Here is a 19,509-nt window from a genome sequence, read left to right on the forward strand (position 1 = left end):
GAGAAGAGCCCAAACTATTTAATAACACTCCCAAAAGACAGAAGTTGAGGAATTAAGGGCACTTGGTGACTTCATATTGCTAGGTGGCAAGATTGCATGGTTTCCCTGCAACAACATCCTTGAGATAAACCTCTGAGGGCCCCCAGCCCTGCTGGGCCAGGTAGCTATGTCTCTGTGGCTGCCATCGTATATTTCTGGCCTCCTGGCAGGCTGGGTGCACAGCGAGCTCAGGCTGCACGGGGCAAAGAGCCGGGCAGGAGCCCCAGCATCGTGCGCCCCCAGCTCCCCACCCACCCACCTCCTACCTCCTCTCTTCCCATGTACTCTTGCAAATAACTCACCGCTTACAGCTATTCCCTCCTCTTCCTCCGGGGCCCCAAGGTTTCAAAGCTCTTTCTGTTCCTTTCCTCGCTTTTTTCCTCACCTCTCACTGCGAAAAGCCTCTCTCCCTGCTGGCCCCCGACTGCAGGAACTGGAGTCGTTTGGCACGTGGCACCGCCTGAGGCTGATTTTCCATGTGGAGGCTGCGGGCAGCCCTGCTCTGACAGGTGCCTTCCCGTGGCAGCAGGCTGGCGAGGGCAGGGCGCAGGCACTTGATCGACTCGCATGCCACTGGCAGGCACTTGGCTGTCTTCCTGGCCAGCGGGCTGGGAACTGGGCTGCCCTGCCTGAGCCAAAGCAGCACCTGATATGTTAACTTAACGGGAGTTAGGGACTCCACGCCCGCGGTCACCTCCGCAGCCACTTCTTACAGGCTAGCTCCACTGAAAACCCGAGAGCGACACTTGCTGAGAACAACTAAGGATCTGCTCTCTGGGGTTTACATGTAAAGAGTGCACGTTGTGTAACTAAGAAGTGTTCACAGACACACATGCACCCAGACACACACCTCTCAGATGGCCGGCTGCCTTGTCCTCTGCAAGCCTGCTCAAGCATGGTGGATAAAACTTGTTGCCTTACTCCAAGCGCAGCAGGTGCAACAAGAGGAGAATCTTGCTATGCAAACTGCAAAAAAAAATAATAATGCAGGCTACAAGATAAACTGCTGCCACCATCAAATAGAAAGAGGAAGACAACGGCCAGATTACAAATCTGGGACTGCAGCATCCTTAAGATGCAGAGCTGCTGGTCTGAACAAGCCTGGAATGTGGTGGCTAACCCCACGAGGTCCCTGGTCAGCTGATGGATTACACAAGATCCCCAGCTCCGCAAGAAGTCCGCACTGCATGCTGTGTTCTCACTTAAAGGCTCTGCAACAGTGCTCTGAAGTAAACTCCGGTGACGCCGCTGCCCTTACGCAGCCAGCTGTGTGCTGCATAGGTGCAGCCGGGTTCGGTAAATAGCCCTGAGGTGTAATGAGTGTTGCGCTTCATTTCCAGCAGCCACTTTCTATTTTAAAAAAGGAATTAAAAAATACTCAACTGTCTGGTACCTCACGTACTCAAAACACATCGTACCTCCCGCGGCTTTAGTTCGCCTGTTAGAAAGCACCTCTGCTGAGCCCAGCTCAGTGCAAACGACTCCAGGTCTAATGCCACTCTTACAGGCAGCCACGCGTGGAACAACTCTAAAAGGCCGAGGTCCAACAGAAGTCCTCCCGGGCTGTGCTGGCAAGTCCAGTGCGTGGCTATACAGCTGCTGTCATGGGGTTCTTCTGCCTAGGATCCTGTTGCCTGTACTGGTACTGGTCTGGACTGGTCCCACGGTGTCGGACAATTTCGTTATAAGCTGGTGCACGGTGGGGCTGAGGAGGGGAAGGTGGCACGTCCTGCCGGAGGGGACCTTTGTGCTGGTTTGCAATGGGCGGGGCTGGGTAGTACTGGGGGTACCTCAATTCTGCCACTCTCGTGTCTGGTGCGCGGATGTAGTTCCCCTTCGACGGGTGGACAGCGGGCTGTCCTCCTTGGTAGTAGGGAAGATCTCTCTCTTTGTATATTACTCGTGGTCCTGTTAAATATTCCAGTGGTTCTGCAGGTCCACGCCTGAGGAGGAAAAACACAATAAAGCACATAAAAAGGCAGTCTGCAAGCCTAGAGGCACATTATTGTGCTCACAGTCTATGTGTACTTTGGGAAAGGAAATGCCACCTCAACCATGACTTGTCCAGATGAGTCAAAAGAACTCCTGAAGGATAACAACCCTCCCACCTGCAAGCTACAGAAGTCTGCAACACCCAGGACGCTGGAAGAAGGGTCCAGCACACATCACGGCCCTTTTACAATGGGGGAGCACTGGAGCCCTTCAGCTCCCAAACTCAGCCTCCTGTGATCCATTTGCCATAATGGAAACAAAGCTCCTTTAAACAATGCATGTTTGACTGAATCTTATCTGGCCTGAGGATAAACAGATGAGTTGGGTCTGCAAGTCTGCAAATCCCATAAGCTTTACATGCACAAATATTCACGCTTTCCAAGCCATTTCCCACTATTTTTTCTCCTAACATGTCAGACCGTAAAGCTTTCCAAACACTACAGTTGGAAAAACTGGAACTCCTGGAAGAAACACAAGGGATGTCAGGCTACTATACCTGTGTGCAACGGGCAAGCTGCCAATGGGGTTTCAAAAAAAAACTCCTGTGATCTGGAAGGCTCGATGTTACAACAGCTCTGTAACCTGTCTGTAACTTATCTGCATCAGTATGGATCTGACAAGCTCTAGTTCACGTGAAAAGCAACATGTGAACATGTCATCCCTGAGGATGTGCCACCGAGCCCTCTCTGTAGCTTTCTGCATCTTAATTCCATGATTTGCACTAATGAAGGACTGGTATTTTTCCTAGTACAGCTTAACTTGTGATACTTTCGAAATGGCAAAAATAATTGTTCTCACAGACATGTCGCCAGAGTACCCACAAAAGTTCAACTCAATTAGGAGTTTTTGCCAGTCTGATTGCAAATGCCTTTGCACTTAGGCAAAACCTCCCATTGACTGCACAGGAAGCTCCTCTCCAAGTGTGAGCTGAAGGAAGAAGGCAGGGCTTTGACCCAAAACAGGGGCCGAAAATATAAATCAATTACACCTGCTCTGTTGGTTTGGGACTAAACTCATCAACTGTTTAAATAGCCTTTCCATAGATTTATTAAAAAAAGTCATCGTTCATGGTACAGCAGATCAGGTGTGCACAATTCATCAATGCCTCTCTTTTGTTCACACAGAGATTTTACAAGCTCACCTCCCCTTTCTTAATCTGGACTCCCAGACTCCATTGGAATTGTTTTGCATGAAGTAAAACAAAACATGTGGTTTTCTGCTGCACTCGTTTAAGCCCATGGGGTAAATCATGGACATAGGCAATGAACAAACATTATCTGCCTTGAAATGAACCTACAATTCTCCCCCTGGAATAACTTAGTGCAAATGTTTCCTGTTTAAAATGGAAAGAGCAAAAGGAAGAATTCCAGGCCCTGGACTTTTAGGACCCCATGCTCCCCAGAGACTTTTTGCTTTAAAAACAGAACATTATAAAAGACAGGCACTCTTGGCTTTTTTTCCCCCCTCTCTCTCCTTGTGAGACAGTCCAGACAAAGTGCTGAAGGGCCTGAAGCCACCCTCTGAGATACTGAAAGGACTCCTAACCGCATGTGTTGAGACAACTGCTATCTCTGCTCACACACCTACGCCTTGCAACGAAGCCTTATTTCCACAGCAGGCCGAGGAGTTGCTCCATGTATTTCTCTATCAAGACTTGTTCACTAGTTAGTCCCATCACACACAGCTTTTAATTCTTCTGTGCACAATAACGCACATCCAATCTAAAAGGGCTTCTGCAATGTTAAGAACTGCTTTGTGTCAAGCAGCAAAGCAACAAGAACAAATGTCAAACCTACAACCATCACCTTTTAATTAGGGTAACACTCGAGATCCTGGTTATTAGATTTTAAAGATGTTCTCATCAGCAGCTGTAATCAACCAAATTCTTGTGGATCACATTAAAATGGGACTGAGCTTGGACACAGATCCAGAATTCACCAAGAAGCCAGGCAGCTTTTGGACAGAGATCTAACTACAAAATTGAATGACCCTAGAATAACAAAATCAAGATTAATTGGCACCAAAATGACTGCAGAGAACAGGACCGAGCCACCAGCATCATCTCCCGAGCCTTCAGCACAGCTCATCCCTCAGCTCACACGATGGGTCTGGATGCAGCAGGAAGAGGGGGATGCGCTTTGCTATCCAGCCAGCCCGCTTGGCTCCCGGCAGGGCTGCTTCCAGGAAAGCTCAGGCAGTCCAGTTCTGGGTGGAAGTGTGTGCAGAGGCAGCACATTCAGGCAGCTCTCACCTAGAATTGTGCAGCAAAGATGTGCCAGAGACCTCAGGCATGCACCCAAGCATCTTGAGCTTGTGCCACACAGTCCTCATTGCTGTTACCTAAGCAAGAAAACTAAAATCCACCATCGGTTCACTTACAGTTATACCACCTCTTGCTGTGTAGGCAGACTGCAGAGGAACATGAACGAGGGGCAAAATCTTTCTTAAAAACTACATAAATATGCAAGCTGCTCTCTTTCACACCAGTTTATCTGGGAAATACCCAGAGCTGCTATCATTCTGGAGTATCTTCCTCAGAGCTGGGGGGCAGCAGCTGGAGGAGAGGTTGTGCAGAGAGACAAGACTTGAATCCACTTCACGTGGATCCTTTAGGAAATCCCTGGGAGGATGGGAAGGTGTGCCATTTTTTTTGGCAGCCTTGGCATTAATATAATCAGGAATCTAATAAATGACTATTGCAACTCTCTCATGAGCAAAAGCTGGGTAAACCCTGGTAACTTGGCCCAAAAGGCAGCCTCCAGTCATCATGACCAGGGGAAATTTCATGAAGAATATCCCCGTGGCTGTACCACCCTCTGCAGCTCACTTCCCCTGGTGATCCAGTGGGTGTTTTGCATGCAAATCCACAAAGAATGACATTTTGCTTCCCTTTTATGACCAACACTGCATGCTGAAGGTGATTTATTTCCTTAAGATTAATTCCTCCCCACCTACTAGCCCTGCTCGGTGAAGCCTGCTCTCAGGGAGCTGCTCACAGTGCAAACGACCAGCCTGGGGAGTCTCTGACATGAACCTCCATTTGGCACATCTTTGAATACAGGAGAAAACAGCCCTTTCCTCCCCAAGTGCTTCAAATTAGTCCTCAGAAAGTCAAACTTGCTGAGGTAGAAAAACCATCTCTAGATGCCATGCTCTGACTATAGAAATGCTGTTACCATTAGGAGTGAGTCTGGGAGATGGGGCTGCTCCAGGCAGCAAAAGCAGGGTTTCTCTGGAAAAACAGCATTTTCACTTGATAGCTTATGGTGTAAAAGTATATGCTGTTGTTTACCCGTAAAGAAATTGCCGTAACAACTCAAACCAAGCCCTTTCTACTTGGCAGCCCCTTGTAGCTGCTATGCTTATTTCTGCAAGAAGCAAAACAACCCCTGCCTTTCCCCTCGGCAGACACTGCCACCTCTGAGGAGGCCCTAATGAAATTCTTCTCCCCTTCGTTGCTGTTTTTGTAGGCTCCTGATGAGTTCAGAGTTCATGGGGCCATATCACACCTCCCAAGTGACCCATGGTTTGGGGGTCAAACCAATAACCTCAAGTGGAAAATCAGTGACCCAGGGGACTGATCAAAAATCCACAAATTGGGTCAAGCAGGTCCAGCCACTCAAAAGGACCAGGCCAGGAGTGTGTCCTTTGAGAGGACATGCTGTGTAGGAGCTGCTCTGACCGTCAGCTGTTTTCCAGATTTTTGGTCAGTTGTTTGACCTGTGGGCCCAGTGAAATTAATGGCAGGCAGAAGGTGGGGAAGTTGACACAACATCCTGGGAAGGAACTGATCTCAGAGCTCAAAAAGTGTTTCTGCTGACAGTTCAGCTCTGCTGGCTTCCAGTGGAAGATCCATCAGTGATGTGCGCCTAGCTAACAGCAGAGGCTGCTGACCGAGGAAGCAGTAGAAGGCAAGCAGGCAGAAGCACCAGCTTCAAGAAAGGGCAAAGCTAGTGGGGTAGTGTGAAAATGCACCCCTCGAGAATGTCACACGCAAGGTGCCCCTTAAAATGTTCATTTTATTATGAGGGAGAGAAATCTCACCTTCCCCTGAAGCAGAAGCATAGATCACGCAGAGGTAGCTGCAGACATGTTTGGCCATATAGCTTCACATGCTGGTTAGCAGCTCTATGGGTTCATCTTCTACATGACTGACGGGGTAGGCACTGCGATTAATTTTGAGCTTTAAGAGCAAAAAGGAGCTTTGTCCAAGTAAAGCAGGTAACCTGTTTGTAAAGCAGTTAAAGCAGGCGATTGACATTCAATTAGCAGTACATGTTTTTTTTTTCTCTATGACAAGTAAAGCCTGAAATAGTTTAGTTTGTTTTTCTATCTCTGCTTTATTTACCTTTCAAGCACAAAGCATGTAAGACCTAATATATTCTGGCTTTGCTGCAGAATTTTTGAACGCTTCTGGAATTATTTAAAACAGAACTAAAGGAGTCAGAATACATAAGAAGGGCTTCTTTTACCCAAAATAATATTTAGTCACTGAAGTCAAATGGGTATCTGTATGTTTAAAAAAACACTAACCAAAACAGTTTTTGCTCTCTATAGTTCCATTTTTTTTGTTTTTAAAAGACACCATTTCAGTGATTCTTCAGTTGCCAAGAGTCTCACAGGGTAGAGCGTACCTGTCACACTGGCCTAAATACCTAATGTTTAAAAAAAAAAAAAAAAAGGAAAAAAAGAGCACATTTCAGGTTTACTGTGTTTCATTGTTAACCCCCATTTGCAGGTCACCTTTAACATAAGCTGCAAAGACACATGCTCGGGTTATCTCAAAGCAAAGGAAAGCAAAAAGACGATCTGGCTGTTCATGCTGTGCCCCATCATGTTGGGGGTTTGGATTTCATCATGACAAAAGAGTTTTTCTTGCCTCTGTTCTATGGGGAGAATCACAGAGGTCACATTCTTAGTACCTGGTAAAAAGCAAGGAAGGGAATGCTCCCTTCTTACATCACTGCCTCCTTCTAGCTGCTGCAGGAATATTTTGCAAGGGATATAATCTCACATGAAAAACTGCCTTCTTACTTTGTCAGGGAGTACTTCTTGAAATAAACTTCAAAGACAGCCACAGACTAAGTGGCAAATGGAAAGCCCACATTTGGCTGCAATCTCTTTCATGTCTAAGCAAGACATAGAGAGACTCTGGGTGATGGCATCAGGCAGCTCAGGCTGTGATTAAAGAACAGGAGAAAGCAACAAGGTCCTGTCTGTGTCCAGATTCTCACTGAAGAACTCTATTGTAGGCATTGTGATTGCAAGCTGTTTGTTCTCAGCCAGGAGGATCTACTTTTAAAGAAAAAAGGAGCAGATGTAAGAATTAAATTATGCAAATAAACAATCTTAGAGTATCAAATACATTACTGTGTCTTTATAAAGCTGTTCTCAATGTACACTAAAAACAACTGACTGAAAAGACCACGTAGCCCCTCTCTCTCCAGATACAGTATTAAAGACGTTGCTGTGCTGTTTGTAGTCTGTGGCAATAAGAAATTCTGTTGCTTAATATTCCATGTTCATTAAAAAATACAAAAAAAAACCTGCAGGTTACAAAAAAAAATAACTGCACGACTCTGAGCTTCATTAAAGTCTGTCTCCACATCTTAATAGGTGATATACTCCTGTAACAAATATTCTTTGCTGTTTCAGACCAATACTTCCCATAGCCAATGATAGGTTTTGCATTTTAAAAAACCACAGGAAATCAAATTTGGTATCTTAATGCTGGGAGGAATCTGCAGTGCAAGGAAGTGCTCTGTGGCTCCTGTCTGCGAGAGAGGCTTGTACCTCTCAGTACAAGGCAGATGTCTAGCAATGTCATACTAACCTCAAACACACCACACACAGATTATTTATGGGCTGAGCTGGTGGAGGTGCTTTCTTCTCCTGTTCTTTTATCAACAACGCAAGGCTAAAAAATCAGATAACATAAACGAATACAATCCCTGGCTCTCATGTAGCACATGCCATGTGGAGAGAGCTGTTTTTAGTTTGAGGACTGTGTTTGGAATTCCTTCAGTGTCAGGTTTCCAGTTACCAGACCCTCTTCCCTGGGCCAGGCACGACTGCGGTTGGACGGGATTAGCAGAACACTCTGCAATGTATATTACATAGCTTTGACTTCTATAGGCTTTGCAGTCCCATAAAAATAATGATCATTTCACGACCTGCATTACTAGTGGAAAAAAGAGCAGAAAGATCTCTCTCCTTTTTAAAGAACTTGTATTTGTTTTGGATTTGGAGAAGAAGGGATCCATACGAGTTTGTTTGATATTCAAGCAAGAGTACATTTCCGATGAGATGCAGGCCAGATTCCCTGCCCTTGCACACAGTTTTGCAAAGTTGAGCAGCGGTCTTGACTGGCCTGAACGTAAGAGCTTACGTGTGCAGTTTTTCTTTCTCTACAATACTATGGCTTTGAGTATTTAGAAACAAACAGCAAAAACACCACAGTCCTGGAATGCAACTGTAGAGTTTATATTACTCCACTTGAAGTCTATCCTTAAAGTGACTGGAGAACAGTCTTTTTTATTTGCAGAGGGACAAACCCTTTGAGCTGCTGGGCCCAGCAGCTACCTGGGCAGTTATTAGGAACTGGAGCTATTCAGTTGCCCCAGTCATCTTTACATCTGAGGCCAAGTGTAAAGTTTTGTCAGACTTTTGTCCCAACTTTCCAAGCACACAAGTAGACTGCAGAAGCAACTGTCAGAAAGGGAAACGGCAATTTGACAGGTCTGAAACTTTACTATAAGATTACTAAGATTTCTTATGGTAGCACCAACAGTTTATTCTGCACACAAACAACCTGATTGTTCTAAATCCCTAAGGGCCCAGACTATGTCACAGATTGGTTAACATCATGGTTTAGGCTGCCATTTAATTAAACAGCCTCCCATCACCAACAAAGCCATGGAACACTTTATGCTGCTCCTGTGCTCCAGCATTAGTTTGTTTTCCACAGAAGATCTCAGACCAGCTTCTGATAATCCTATCCTGCAGGCAAAGCTCCCTTTTCTTTCCTTCCCTAAATCCAACCTACAAATATAGGAACTGTGATAATCAGGATTAAAAAACTCAAATCAACAGCAACAAGCCCCAAATATGTTAGCTGGTGCTCTATAAATGCCCAATGAGCATTCAAAACAACTAGTCCAATAATCCTTCCTACTCAATTCACCACTTGCTTTGTTTGTATGCTCTCAGGCATGGCACATCTCCTCTACCAGGAGGCATAAAATAAAGCAGCACCTATTGAACAAGACATCGCTATTCTGTGATCTCTTCGAGCTTAAAGGGGTCTTAAGTAGATTGGTACTTTAAGTAGCGAGTCATTACAACATGTGTCATTTCATATGTTACTCATTATTCAACACAACATAATACCACGCGAGTCATTAACCTCTTGGCATTGGTAACCTACTCTCAATGCTAAGCAAGCACGCTTGTTGCTCAGGAACCCCTGCTCTGCTGGGGAGAGACCTGGATGGGATTTTAAGGTCCCTTTGGTCTTTTGTTTTGCAGATCAGCAGAGGCCAAAAGCTCTTGCTATAAACTAAGTGTTCTTGGCCTTTGGTCTCTTGCGTCACGTTTCTAAGATGATGCAGGCCAAGCGGCACAGGAGGACAGAAAGCTTTTCAAAGGGCTGAAGCCAGCAGAAGAAGCAAATGCTTTAGGTTTCTCAGCTGAATTTTGACTTTCAAAGCAGACAAACTAATACAGAGAAGTCCAAACAAGTGCAGAACTGTCATCACCTGGGTGAAATGCTCACGTGAAGTCTCTCTTATGGGATATTTGTACCACAGTACTGTGCAGTAACTCCAGTGGATGTGGGCACCTTGCTAACACTGCCAGGAGAAGAGCCAGCTACTGTCCCAAAAAGCAGACGTCCAGTGGGAAGGGAGAGGGGCACAGACAGGTGAGACCCCACCACTGGCCCTGTACAGCAGCACAAGAGCCAGAAACACCAAAAATTCAGATGTCTTCACCTCACCCTAAGCTCTCCTGCAGATCTATGCTGTTTTCAGAGGCTACCAGGGTAAAAATTAAAGGTCATGTGGTGGTTTGGGAGATTTTCATTTGATTTAAAAGCAATTCTGTTGCCACAGTCCAAATTCCCCTTCAGAAAGAAACAAACACACCACCCTGGGAAGCCTCCTCCAGTAGCCTATCCATTCACTGCTCCTATCTGTGCCATTTTCGTTCAGCGCTTTCAAAGGGACGTAAAACCAAATTCTATCCTGTTCTCATTTTTCACATGGAATGAATTTAAAGCATGGTGATTATTCAGCTGTGCTGTTAAAATGATTTTTCAACAAATAACAGAAGTCATTAAAAGAATCTTCCTAAGAAATAATAGCCTGGGCCTGGGTCTTTACTGTTCAGCCGCTGGGATCTTAACACGCTGTCTGATCTTTAGTGGGCTAGTAAAAACCCGCAAGAACTGGTTATTAATGTTATTACCAAGCTTTCAGGCTTTCTTTCTTTCTTTCTTATTTTTTTTTAAAGCATCTCTCATTTAAATTAAAGCATTCCTTGCAGCGTTTTCTCCCATTGCCATGATGAAGCATGGCTGTCAATTCTGCCTCCAATGGCACAAACTGGGTAGTAAAATCATGCTTCAATAAAAAAGGAAAATGATTTTTGAAACTGACTGTAGCTGGTTATTTTTCCCTCCGTTTCATTTTGTTTCTAGGTCCAGACATTCTGTTAAACTCCCTGGGAAGTGTCATTCCCTTCTCTCCCCTCCGCAGTCAAGGCAAGGCTCAACATCCAAGAAGAAAGATCCTGCTTTTGGGGGGGAGAGGGGGACCTTAAAAACAAGCAGCTCTTATTGGTTTCTTCAGGCAGTATTTCAATCCCCATTGTTCCTCCACTGCTCATGTATTGATTTGCTCCTAAACAGCACAAGCAGCCTGTAAATAGAGCCTCCCCATCCCCCAGCCCCCTTCCCTTATATTTTCTTTTGTTAGAGCCATTCATTTCTATACAGGCATTAGATTATAGATTTCCTGGCTTGCAGCACTCCATTAACACTCTGGTAACCACCCCTTTTCCAGCCAGCCATTAAACACCACCTTTAATAATTGAGATTTAAAGGCTCAGGGCATGATAAACAGCTGAAGTTATAACTTTACAGCTGCCTCCACAAAAGTGTGTAAATCTCCACATTTGGATAAGCAAATCAGTTAATTAGACTTGTATTAAGTCACAAACTTTGCAGGCGCTCTTGACAGCGTACGTCCTGAGGTTGAGCTTTAAATAACAAGGGTCAAACCCCTGAATCCCACAGGGCTGGGAGAGACGGAAACGTCCCACCCGGTGCCCAGAGAGCAGTAGCACTGCCTGCAGCTGCTGAGACATGAAGACGGCCGCGAGCGCCCTGCGACTGCAGCCCCTTCCAGCTGTGTTTATGCTGGCTTCTTCCTTAGGAGCTTCTACTGTTACACTAACACCAGTGCAGCTGCAGCAAGCACAGCGCCTGCCGACGGGATGTACTCTACCTGCTGCCCGTGGTGGAGACATCCCTTGTTTTAGCACCCTGCGTGTCCTGCCCAGCAGGACACAGGTTGCTCTTTCCAAGTGGGGCCCTGCAAGTTCCGTGGGCTGAGCACAGCTTCCTCCAGCTCTGCCCCCTGCACTCACCTGGGCTGAGGAAATGCTATGGATGTCCCTCAGTCGCTGCTGGCCAGCAAATGTTCAAAGCTGGGGAGATTTGGGAGATACAGGTCACTGGCCTCTTTAGGGACATGGGTAGTAAGAGGTTAACCTTCAGTTGCGAGGCCCAAGTGTCTGTGCTCCATCTCTGCATGAGTTATCTCCCTGTTGCTGCATTTAAAAATACTGTATGTAATTAACTGTTATCAGGTTGTTAAGCAGTGTGCTGAAGTGTGAACTTATCATTCAATTGTTTCCTTTATTTACAAAATCCTTGCCATTCTCTGGGATGGCAGCCTGGGACAGGCTGTTTACTTGTTCAGATTAGGAGGGTTTAGCACACCAGATTCTGGTGGCAGAAGCAGATTCGAGAGAGGTGAGACACAGCTGTGAGCCTGCTTGGCTCCTCAACCACCCCTTCAACACGCCCCGCAGAGTAGCTGTGTGTGTACGAGATGCACACATGCCGCTGCTACCAAATACATCACTGTAACACTGCTTTGCCCCCACTGCTCCCCTCCTTTCTCCTCCTTGAAGATCCTTCTGCACACTCTCCTATCCAGCAACAGCAGCTGCGTCCTACTCCTCTCTTGGCCTGGCAACCGTTCTTTTCTTTGCTTTCTCCTCCAGCAGCACTGCCCCTGGCAATGCCAGCAAAGAGGGAAGAAAACATGACACCATCAGACCTATGTGATTTTTCACATGTGTTTCTGTCTGAGGCAGCATCATGCATCCAGGACATATCAGTGTGGTCCCTGGGCATGCAGCATCCTTTGATCTTTGGGAACTGGTGCGATCCCCAATATCCCAGATCTATGCATCCCCCCAGCACTTGTAATACAGGAGATATGCAACTTCTAAACAAATTTCTTCTGTGCCATCTGCACACCATACTGCATGCCAGATGACGAGATAAAATTTGCAACAGCAAAGTTCTCGGAGCACAGCAATCTTCTAGAGAGAGCAACCACAGCCCGTGGAAACACTTCTATCAGCTTAGTCATGTACCTAGAACAGAAGATGTCAGGATGATGAAGCTGGAAGAGGGAGCACAAAGCAGAGGCCAAAAAAATGGGCTCTAAGGATGCACCAAAACACCACCTCCCATACCAATGGGACCCTGATGCTAATAGCTGGAAATTAGTGATACCTTACAAAGTTAACAACACAACAATTGAAAGACAGAAGCAGGCCAGTACTGAGATAAAGAGAGGCTCTGGAAAGCACCACCAGCTATAGGCTTTGGTTTCCTTTAAATATATCCACACATCATGTGGCAAAGACTACCATGTGCAGTAGAGTCATATGTGTAAGTCACAATGCTACCAGCGGTTTCAGTTTAGATTATGATAAACACCATCGCAGTCAGAGAGGTACCCCTGGGTACCTATTCCTGTGCCACCCAGTAAGGCCCAGTATGCCATTAGAGAGAAACAGAGAAGTGGCACCTCCCTATTTGAACGTGGTAAGAACCTGGCAAAGACTCCAGACATCCCTAAAGACAGCATGTCTCAATTTGGCTGGATTTTTTATTTATTTTTAAATTAAACAAAAATACCCTCTACCTTGAAACAAATTTTTTACATAATGAATCAATCAAACAATTATCTATGCTCTAGTATGTTCAAATCAAGGGAATCATCATCGAAAATAACCAGTTTTTATAGCTCATTTAAAACCACAGTACGCTAGGCTGCTGATTCACTAATGAACAATAAAGGTCACTACTACAGTATCATTCTGCCTATTTTCAGATTGTGTGATGTGATAGATTTGAAGTGGCAAGTTCATAAAAAAAACATCAAGGCACTTTGCAGAGGGAAGTGAAGATGGAAAGAGATCTGCGCCCTGCCCAAATACCAGACAGAGAAGAGGAAATAACTTAATGGTACATGAAATTTGGTCCCCCGGCCTCATCCAGACTCAGCCAAAGCCTCTGGATGTCAATGGAAGAATTTCAGTGAGCTTTGGATTTAGGCTCTTGTATAGGAAAATGGTATCTGAAAGGGGAGAAGAGGGCAGGCAGAGAATGAGACATCTGTATCCTGGAATGAAGTCAGGAAGTTAAGGTCTGAAAGCCTGAGATAGCAACTAAATAGCTGGAGTACGAGATGGGAGTTGCTGAAATGCCTCACTTCACACGGAAACTTCCTTTTTGGTACTCCCTTGCAGGTATCCAGAGGAAAGACAGACCAATACCATTAATTTACTTTTTGCTTTTTGAGTGCTCATGACCTAGATGGAGGTGTTTAGGTACAGCTGCTAAGGAACAGGCGTTCCCCCAGATGAACAGCACACCTCTACTACACAGATTCTGCACCTCTGAATATTGGTAATGTGGCAACTGGGGCGATGCAGCCGAGTGTGCATGCACCATGTCTCTGACTGCTACCAGAGCCCAATGCTTCAGAGGAAGATGCAATCAGTAGACAATTAACGACTTACAGGACAAAAGTAGTCCTCTTTCCCCTCCCCAAAACACATTCAAAACAAAACCACTATCAGCATTAAGTCCAGCTTTGCAGAAAGGTGCAGAAACACAAAACACTTGATGTGCATGTGCTCACAGATGGGGATAGGGAAAAACACAAAACCTGAACTTGATATTTAACCTTGAAAGACCTACTATTTGAATCCCATAGGAAAAAAGCACAATATAGGACAGAGGCACTGTGGTGAGTTGAGAATGATGTCTTTTCTAAACCTCCATGCTCATTTTTAATGCTGACTTGGGTTCCTCTCTAATAAACAAGTGAAATTCTACTTCCAGTAAACTGGGATTTTCTTTAAAATAACTCTGCAACATTTCAAAGGCCCCTCTTTTTTAATGATGAAAAAGTAAAAGGGAGGAATTTCACATCACATGAAACAGCTACAATATAAACCAACAATCAAGAACATTCCAGTTTCTACGTCAGAAAAGCAGAGAGCACCAACACCATTCTAAGGATGCAAAATGGTTTCTGTGTACTGAAGTTCCTTGAGAAACTTGTAAAACTTGTGGTATAAACTAGTACAACTGAAAACGAGACGTCTAAGGAGGAAAAGACCAGGGTTAAGGGTTCTTTATTGATTTTTTTCCCCCGCATTGGGATTAAAGTGATTTCAGCTGGGACCAAGCATTACAGATGTAATTATAATTTCCATTTATATTTTTAGACTGTGTACAAAGAAGTGTAATAATGGACAGCTGAACACTTTCCATTGTCCATTAAAAACAAAATGTTTCTGATGAAATCTCTGCAAGACCAAGGACCAGTGCAGTAATCTCTCAATAACGGAGCTTTCTTTAGATGTTTGGTGATGAGAGAGAAGGGAGAGCTGTCAGCCCTTCACACAAAGAAATCAAACTAAAATGACATTAAGGTTCTTATTCCACTCAGTAATACTAAAGAAATCCCATGTTAAGATCAGTAACAAGTTTCTTCAGAGAAAAAGTCAGATTATTCATTAAATATAATGATATTTTGATATTATTTACAGGATATTTAACAAAAACCAGTACATTGAGGCAACATTAGGGAAGCATTATTTAAACCACAGAAAGCTCAGAGAGTGAAAAAGTGAAATTTATGTAAGTACCACTGACTGTCTCCCATCCTTCCCCCATGTTTTACAATGCACATTTAAGTCCAGGTTTCCTGGAGATCTCTGATAGCTAGGCAAATGCTTGTTATTGAAAAGCAAAATGTATTCAAGGTAAAGCAGGTGCTTAAGTGCTCTGATGGATCTGGGCCTAAAAATCCAAGTTGTAATCCCCAACTCAATTTCAACTGACTAATTGAATTTGCTTTTTTTTTTTTTTTTTTTTTTTGTAAATTCCCTTTCGTTGCAAGCCGCTCTGCTGTGCAGCTCTGTGCTCTGTGCCAGGCGCCGTGGCGCAGGCAGCACCGCAGCACAGCTCGCAGCCCCCAGCTTCCCCTGCCCAGAGGGGCAGCAGCATGCCCTGCAGTGGAGTGGTCCTCACAGAAAGGTGCTAAAAATCAGCACCGGTGTGCTCAGGCAGCCTAAATTCAGCCTAATTCCCAAGTCAGTGAGAAAACCCAGTGCCTTTGGAGACCTCCAAAATACTAATTAGGATGACCAGAAGTTGAGTTAGGCAGGCAGTATAAGAAACGGGACACACAGGGCTTTGCGAGTGACTACCAGTGTCCTTAAAACTTTTAGCTCACTTTGGAGATCTTTAATCTCCTAATGTGCACATTTGCTGTATGAGGATCTTTGAAAGAAAGACTCTATGTCCTTTCTTCTATTAGTTTTGTCCCAGCTACTGTTTTACTGGTGGTTGATTTCAGTTCAAGAGCATATTGCTATCAAGAAAACAAAAGGAAAAACCATAACCAACACCATGACCATAAAAATGGACTTCTAAAAATGTATTCTTATTACACTGAAAACATCTTTGTTCTCAGAAAAGAAGCATTAATTTTCTTTGAAGCACAGCATCTCAGATGGAGTCAAAATTCATAATAAAAATGCTAAATGAGGGACCAAAACCTCGTGGCACATGGGTATGTACAACAGTATGCTAACACCAAGCAATAAGCCATTCATATGGATTTTCAGCTGTGAAATCCTGCTGAGATTGGTTTTGCTTGCCAGATTTTGTCATGATCTACAACCGACTGCTCTCAAAGTACTTCTTTTCACCTGGAAAACAAAGGCTATTTTTCTACTTTAAATGAAGAAAAGCTCCAGCCACTCAATATTCAAGGACCCCCGTTGGCTTGGGGTTTTACTTGATAACCTGGGCCGGGCTTTGTTCACACATTTACTGCCCTCTCTCTCCTCTCTTGCTTGGAACTGGCTGCCAATTTCCAAGGTGCTGTCTCAGACCATCTAACACACAGATTCAATCTTCTTGCTGAATTACATCTGGAGTGGAACAAAGATGGCAGATAATGCACTTTCTGTTCAAGTTAACAGCCACCTCCTCCTGCTTCCCATGTATGTTATACAGTGGACGTTTGCATGTTCTGCTTTGTTTTTTCAGCTGGTGCAAGTGCATGAGTTATCAACCAGTCTACGCACAGAGAGAAGATGGTGACTTGAGGAACAGCTTCCAGTTTACATGACTCCTCGCCTCACCTCCCTTTCTAACTGGGTACTAACACCAACTACATGCCTACCAGATATAGCTGGTGTTCTTCTGGCACAGCCAGAGCATCTTTACCTATGGTAAATAGCTTATGCAGAGTTTCCTAAATAAGCATCATTGAAAGAGCAGCATCCCTGAGCATCTTGTACTTTGTTTACGCTGTATTTTAAAGAACTGTTCTAGTAGAAAATTTTGTACAGGTGCTAAGTGACAAAATTAGAGCTAATTTACATAACTATTAAATGTTAGAACAATACAATCTCTTCCAAGCCCAGAGATGAGAGTAAAGATTCCTAAGAAAGCAGGAATTAATTTTCTCTAACAGGGTACAACAAGAGTTTTAGCTCCATGTTGGCTCTTAACAAAGTTAATGGCCCGTAACAGCCACTGATGTGAATGTTTGTGACTCTCCAGCGACCTTGAATTGCATTCATTTTTAAGTCCTACTTCACATATATCTGTGGTAAGATGGGACAGGGTAGAGAAGAAAATAGCATGCGAGGATATACTCCTTTTTCTAGAACCTCCAAAATATGGAGAGATTTTGACTGCTAGCACTGGTCTGCAGAGTTCATGTGCAAAAAACAAAGATACCATTTAGGTATAAGAAATAACACCACAGTTTATCAAATTGCTATCAAACAGACCTGGACAACAAAGAAATGATGGAATATGCTCTTACAGCAACTGCATTTCAGTCTAGACCGACTGCTTTCTGAAACCTACCGAACCACAACCATGGATTGCACTGATTCTGGATCAGGCTCATACTAGCGTGTACAGCATTTCTTGCAGAATAAGGTGTTATTCTACCTGGATGAACATATCCCATAGCATGACCTTTTAAAGTGCCAGAGTTAAAGAGCAAAATAAAACCTTAGGTGAATATATGGACAAAGAAAGTGGATAAAAACATGGAATTCAGAATATTCTCTTGATGTGTATTTAAGAGACTTCTGTGCAGAGAAATTAAATGTGTCACCTACTCATGAGATGGAAGCAGTTTGGCTGCCAGTTGAATGAGCTGTATTGAAACAGCTGCTCTAGCAACTGTTTTTACTGTTAACTTCTTCAGTGATTCTCTTCATCCCAAATTAGATAGCTCTTTCCTTTAATCACCAGTTTATATAAAAGCTCCCTCCTCACAAGGCAGGGTTTCACAGTGGATAACACTCATAAACAACTACAGGGCTGTTTAAAGCACTGCCCCTGAGTTCCTCTGTGGCTCAGATCTCCTCACCCCACGTGTTCTCGTTGCTCAGTGGGTGGCACTCCAGGCGCTCACTGTGTCTCCTCCTGATGTGCTTGTAAAAGAGCCCAGAACTGAATCCGGGTCCTTAAGAGTGCACAGCCCATCATTACCCTACAGTGCGCCTTTAAAACTGTCCACATACAACTCACTTCCCTACTTTATTGGCAATATCTCCTTTCCTTCTTTACCAATGTGCACGCAAGAATACTTATAACTGATGTACTTTTAATGGCTTGTTATTAGAAACTCAGATCTTGCCATGACAGTGCAACTTCCTTGTTCTTTTTAACCTTTCCCGCTTTTTGCTGTGAGAAGACACAGGCAGGATTATGGAGAGCTAGCTGCAGCCTGCCTCTGAACGATGGGAGCCATCGCAAAGCCGCCACTTGTTAGCAGGAACCTTGCTGAGCTCTGACAAACTGTACAGGACATCTATGCACAACGCTGTGGGAGAACTGCAGGAAGCTTGCTCAAAAAATCCTGATCCAACATCCTCAAAAACTCCGTGTATTTTTACACCTGATGGTGTTGGCTTCCTATGCTTCTCCTCGGCTAGCTGTTTTGAAAGCACGTTTGCTGGCAATTGTCTTTCAGCCACACCTCCAGACCTATTTATCAAGAGAAAGGCAACGCCAAAAACTGCAGTGGAGTTGCTTTATGTTAATTTACAAGGATCTTTCTCACGAAAACAAAACTTTTGCAGCCTAGAGTCCAAACTTTTTGATCAGTTCTGACTTACAACCCAACCCAAGCAGCAACATTTTTATTCCAGATATCCATACCTATAAAGCAGCCGGCTGAATTTCCCAGTCTGTTGGTCTCCTGAGCCATTTCAATATTCATCCTGACAATGCAGAGGATGTTATTTGCATTTTGTAGCACACATCTTATTCCCCAGGTTTCACTCAGCACATCACTCTGCTGATACATTCTATGGGACATATGCTTTTGTTTTTTAATTTGATCTCCTTGTTTTTAATTTGCATCCAGTTATCTTTTTTCCACAGATCCTTCATCTCAACCTAACCATTTTCTACTGACACTTACTTCTTTCATTAAAATTTTGTTCTGAACAGCTGTTTTGTTCTTCTGCTCATTGGAAGCACAGCTAATACGGCTTTCTTTTCTGTTCCTGAGTCATGTCTCCACGACTTCATTAAACTTTATAATATTAATTCAAGCCCCTTTGTTCACAGGCAATATTTTCTTCCCCTACCATATTTTTAAGCTGAATTTGGTGTTCCTAGTTTTAGTGGGAGGTCTTATGCCTGGTTGTACAATAAAATCCATATCAGATCCATGTTTTTTGTAAATGTGACAATTTAAAATTTAAATTTACTCCAGCTAATATCTCCTTAAAATAAGAATTAAAAAAAAAGCAAGCTGGCTGTTTAATTTCAAAATATTAATTGACTTCTAAACCATTCCATATTGCATTAACTGGCTCTTTGCTATGAGGAGTTGACTG

General features: G+C 44.1%; 1 protein-coding gene across 3 annotated transcripts in view; it reads right to left on the reverse strand.

The window, feature by feature from the left end:
* Window positions 1-315: 315 nt before the first annotated feature.
* PARD3B (par-3 family cell polarity regulator beta) overlaps window positions 316-19,509 on the reverse strand; it is a 401,316-nt gene continuing 382,122 nt past the window's right edge. For 2 of the 3 annotated variants that reach the window (XM_082763759.1, XM_082763758.1), the window contains one exon: window positions 317-1,982. In XM_082763759.1, the coding sequence (XP_082619885.1) occupies window positions 1,628-1,982 (355 nt within the window). In that variant the 3' untranslated portion in view covers window positions 317-1,627. Of the gene's footprint in view, window positions 1,983-19,509 lie in introns of all 3 variants that reach the window. The other variant, XM_082763760.1, reaches the window with a different exon arrangement.

Source organism: Aythya marila (genome assembly GCF_965140915.1).
Source record: "Aythya marila genome assembly, chromosome: 6".
Lineage (NCBI taxonomy): Eukaryota > Metazoa > Chordata > Aves > Anseriformes > Anatidae > Aythya > Aythya marila.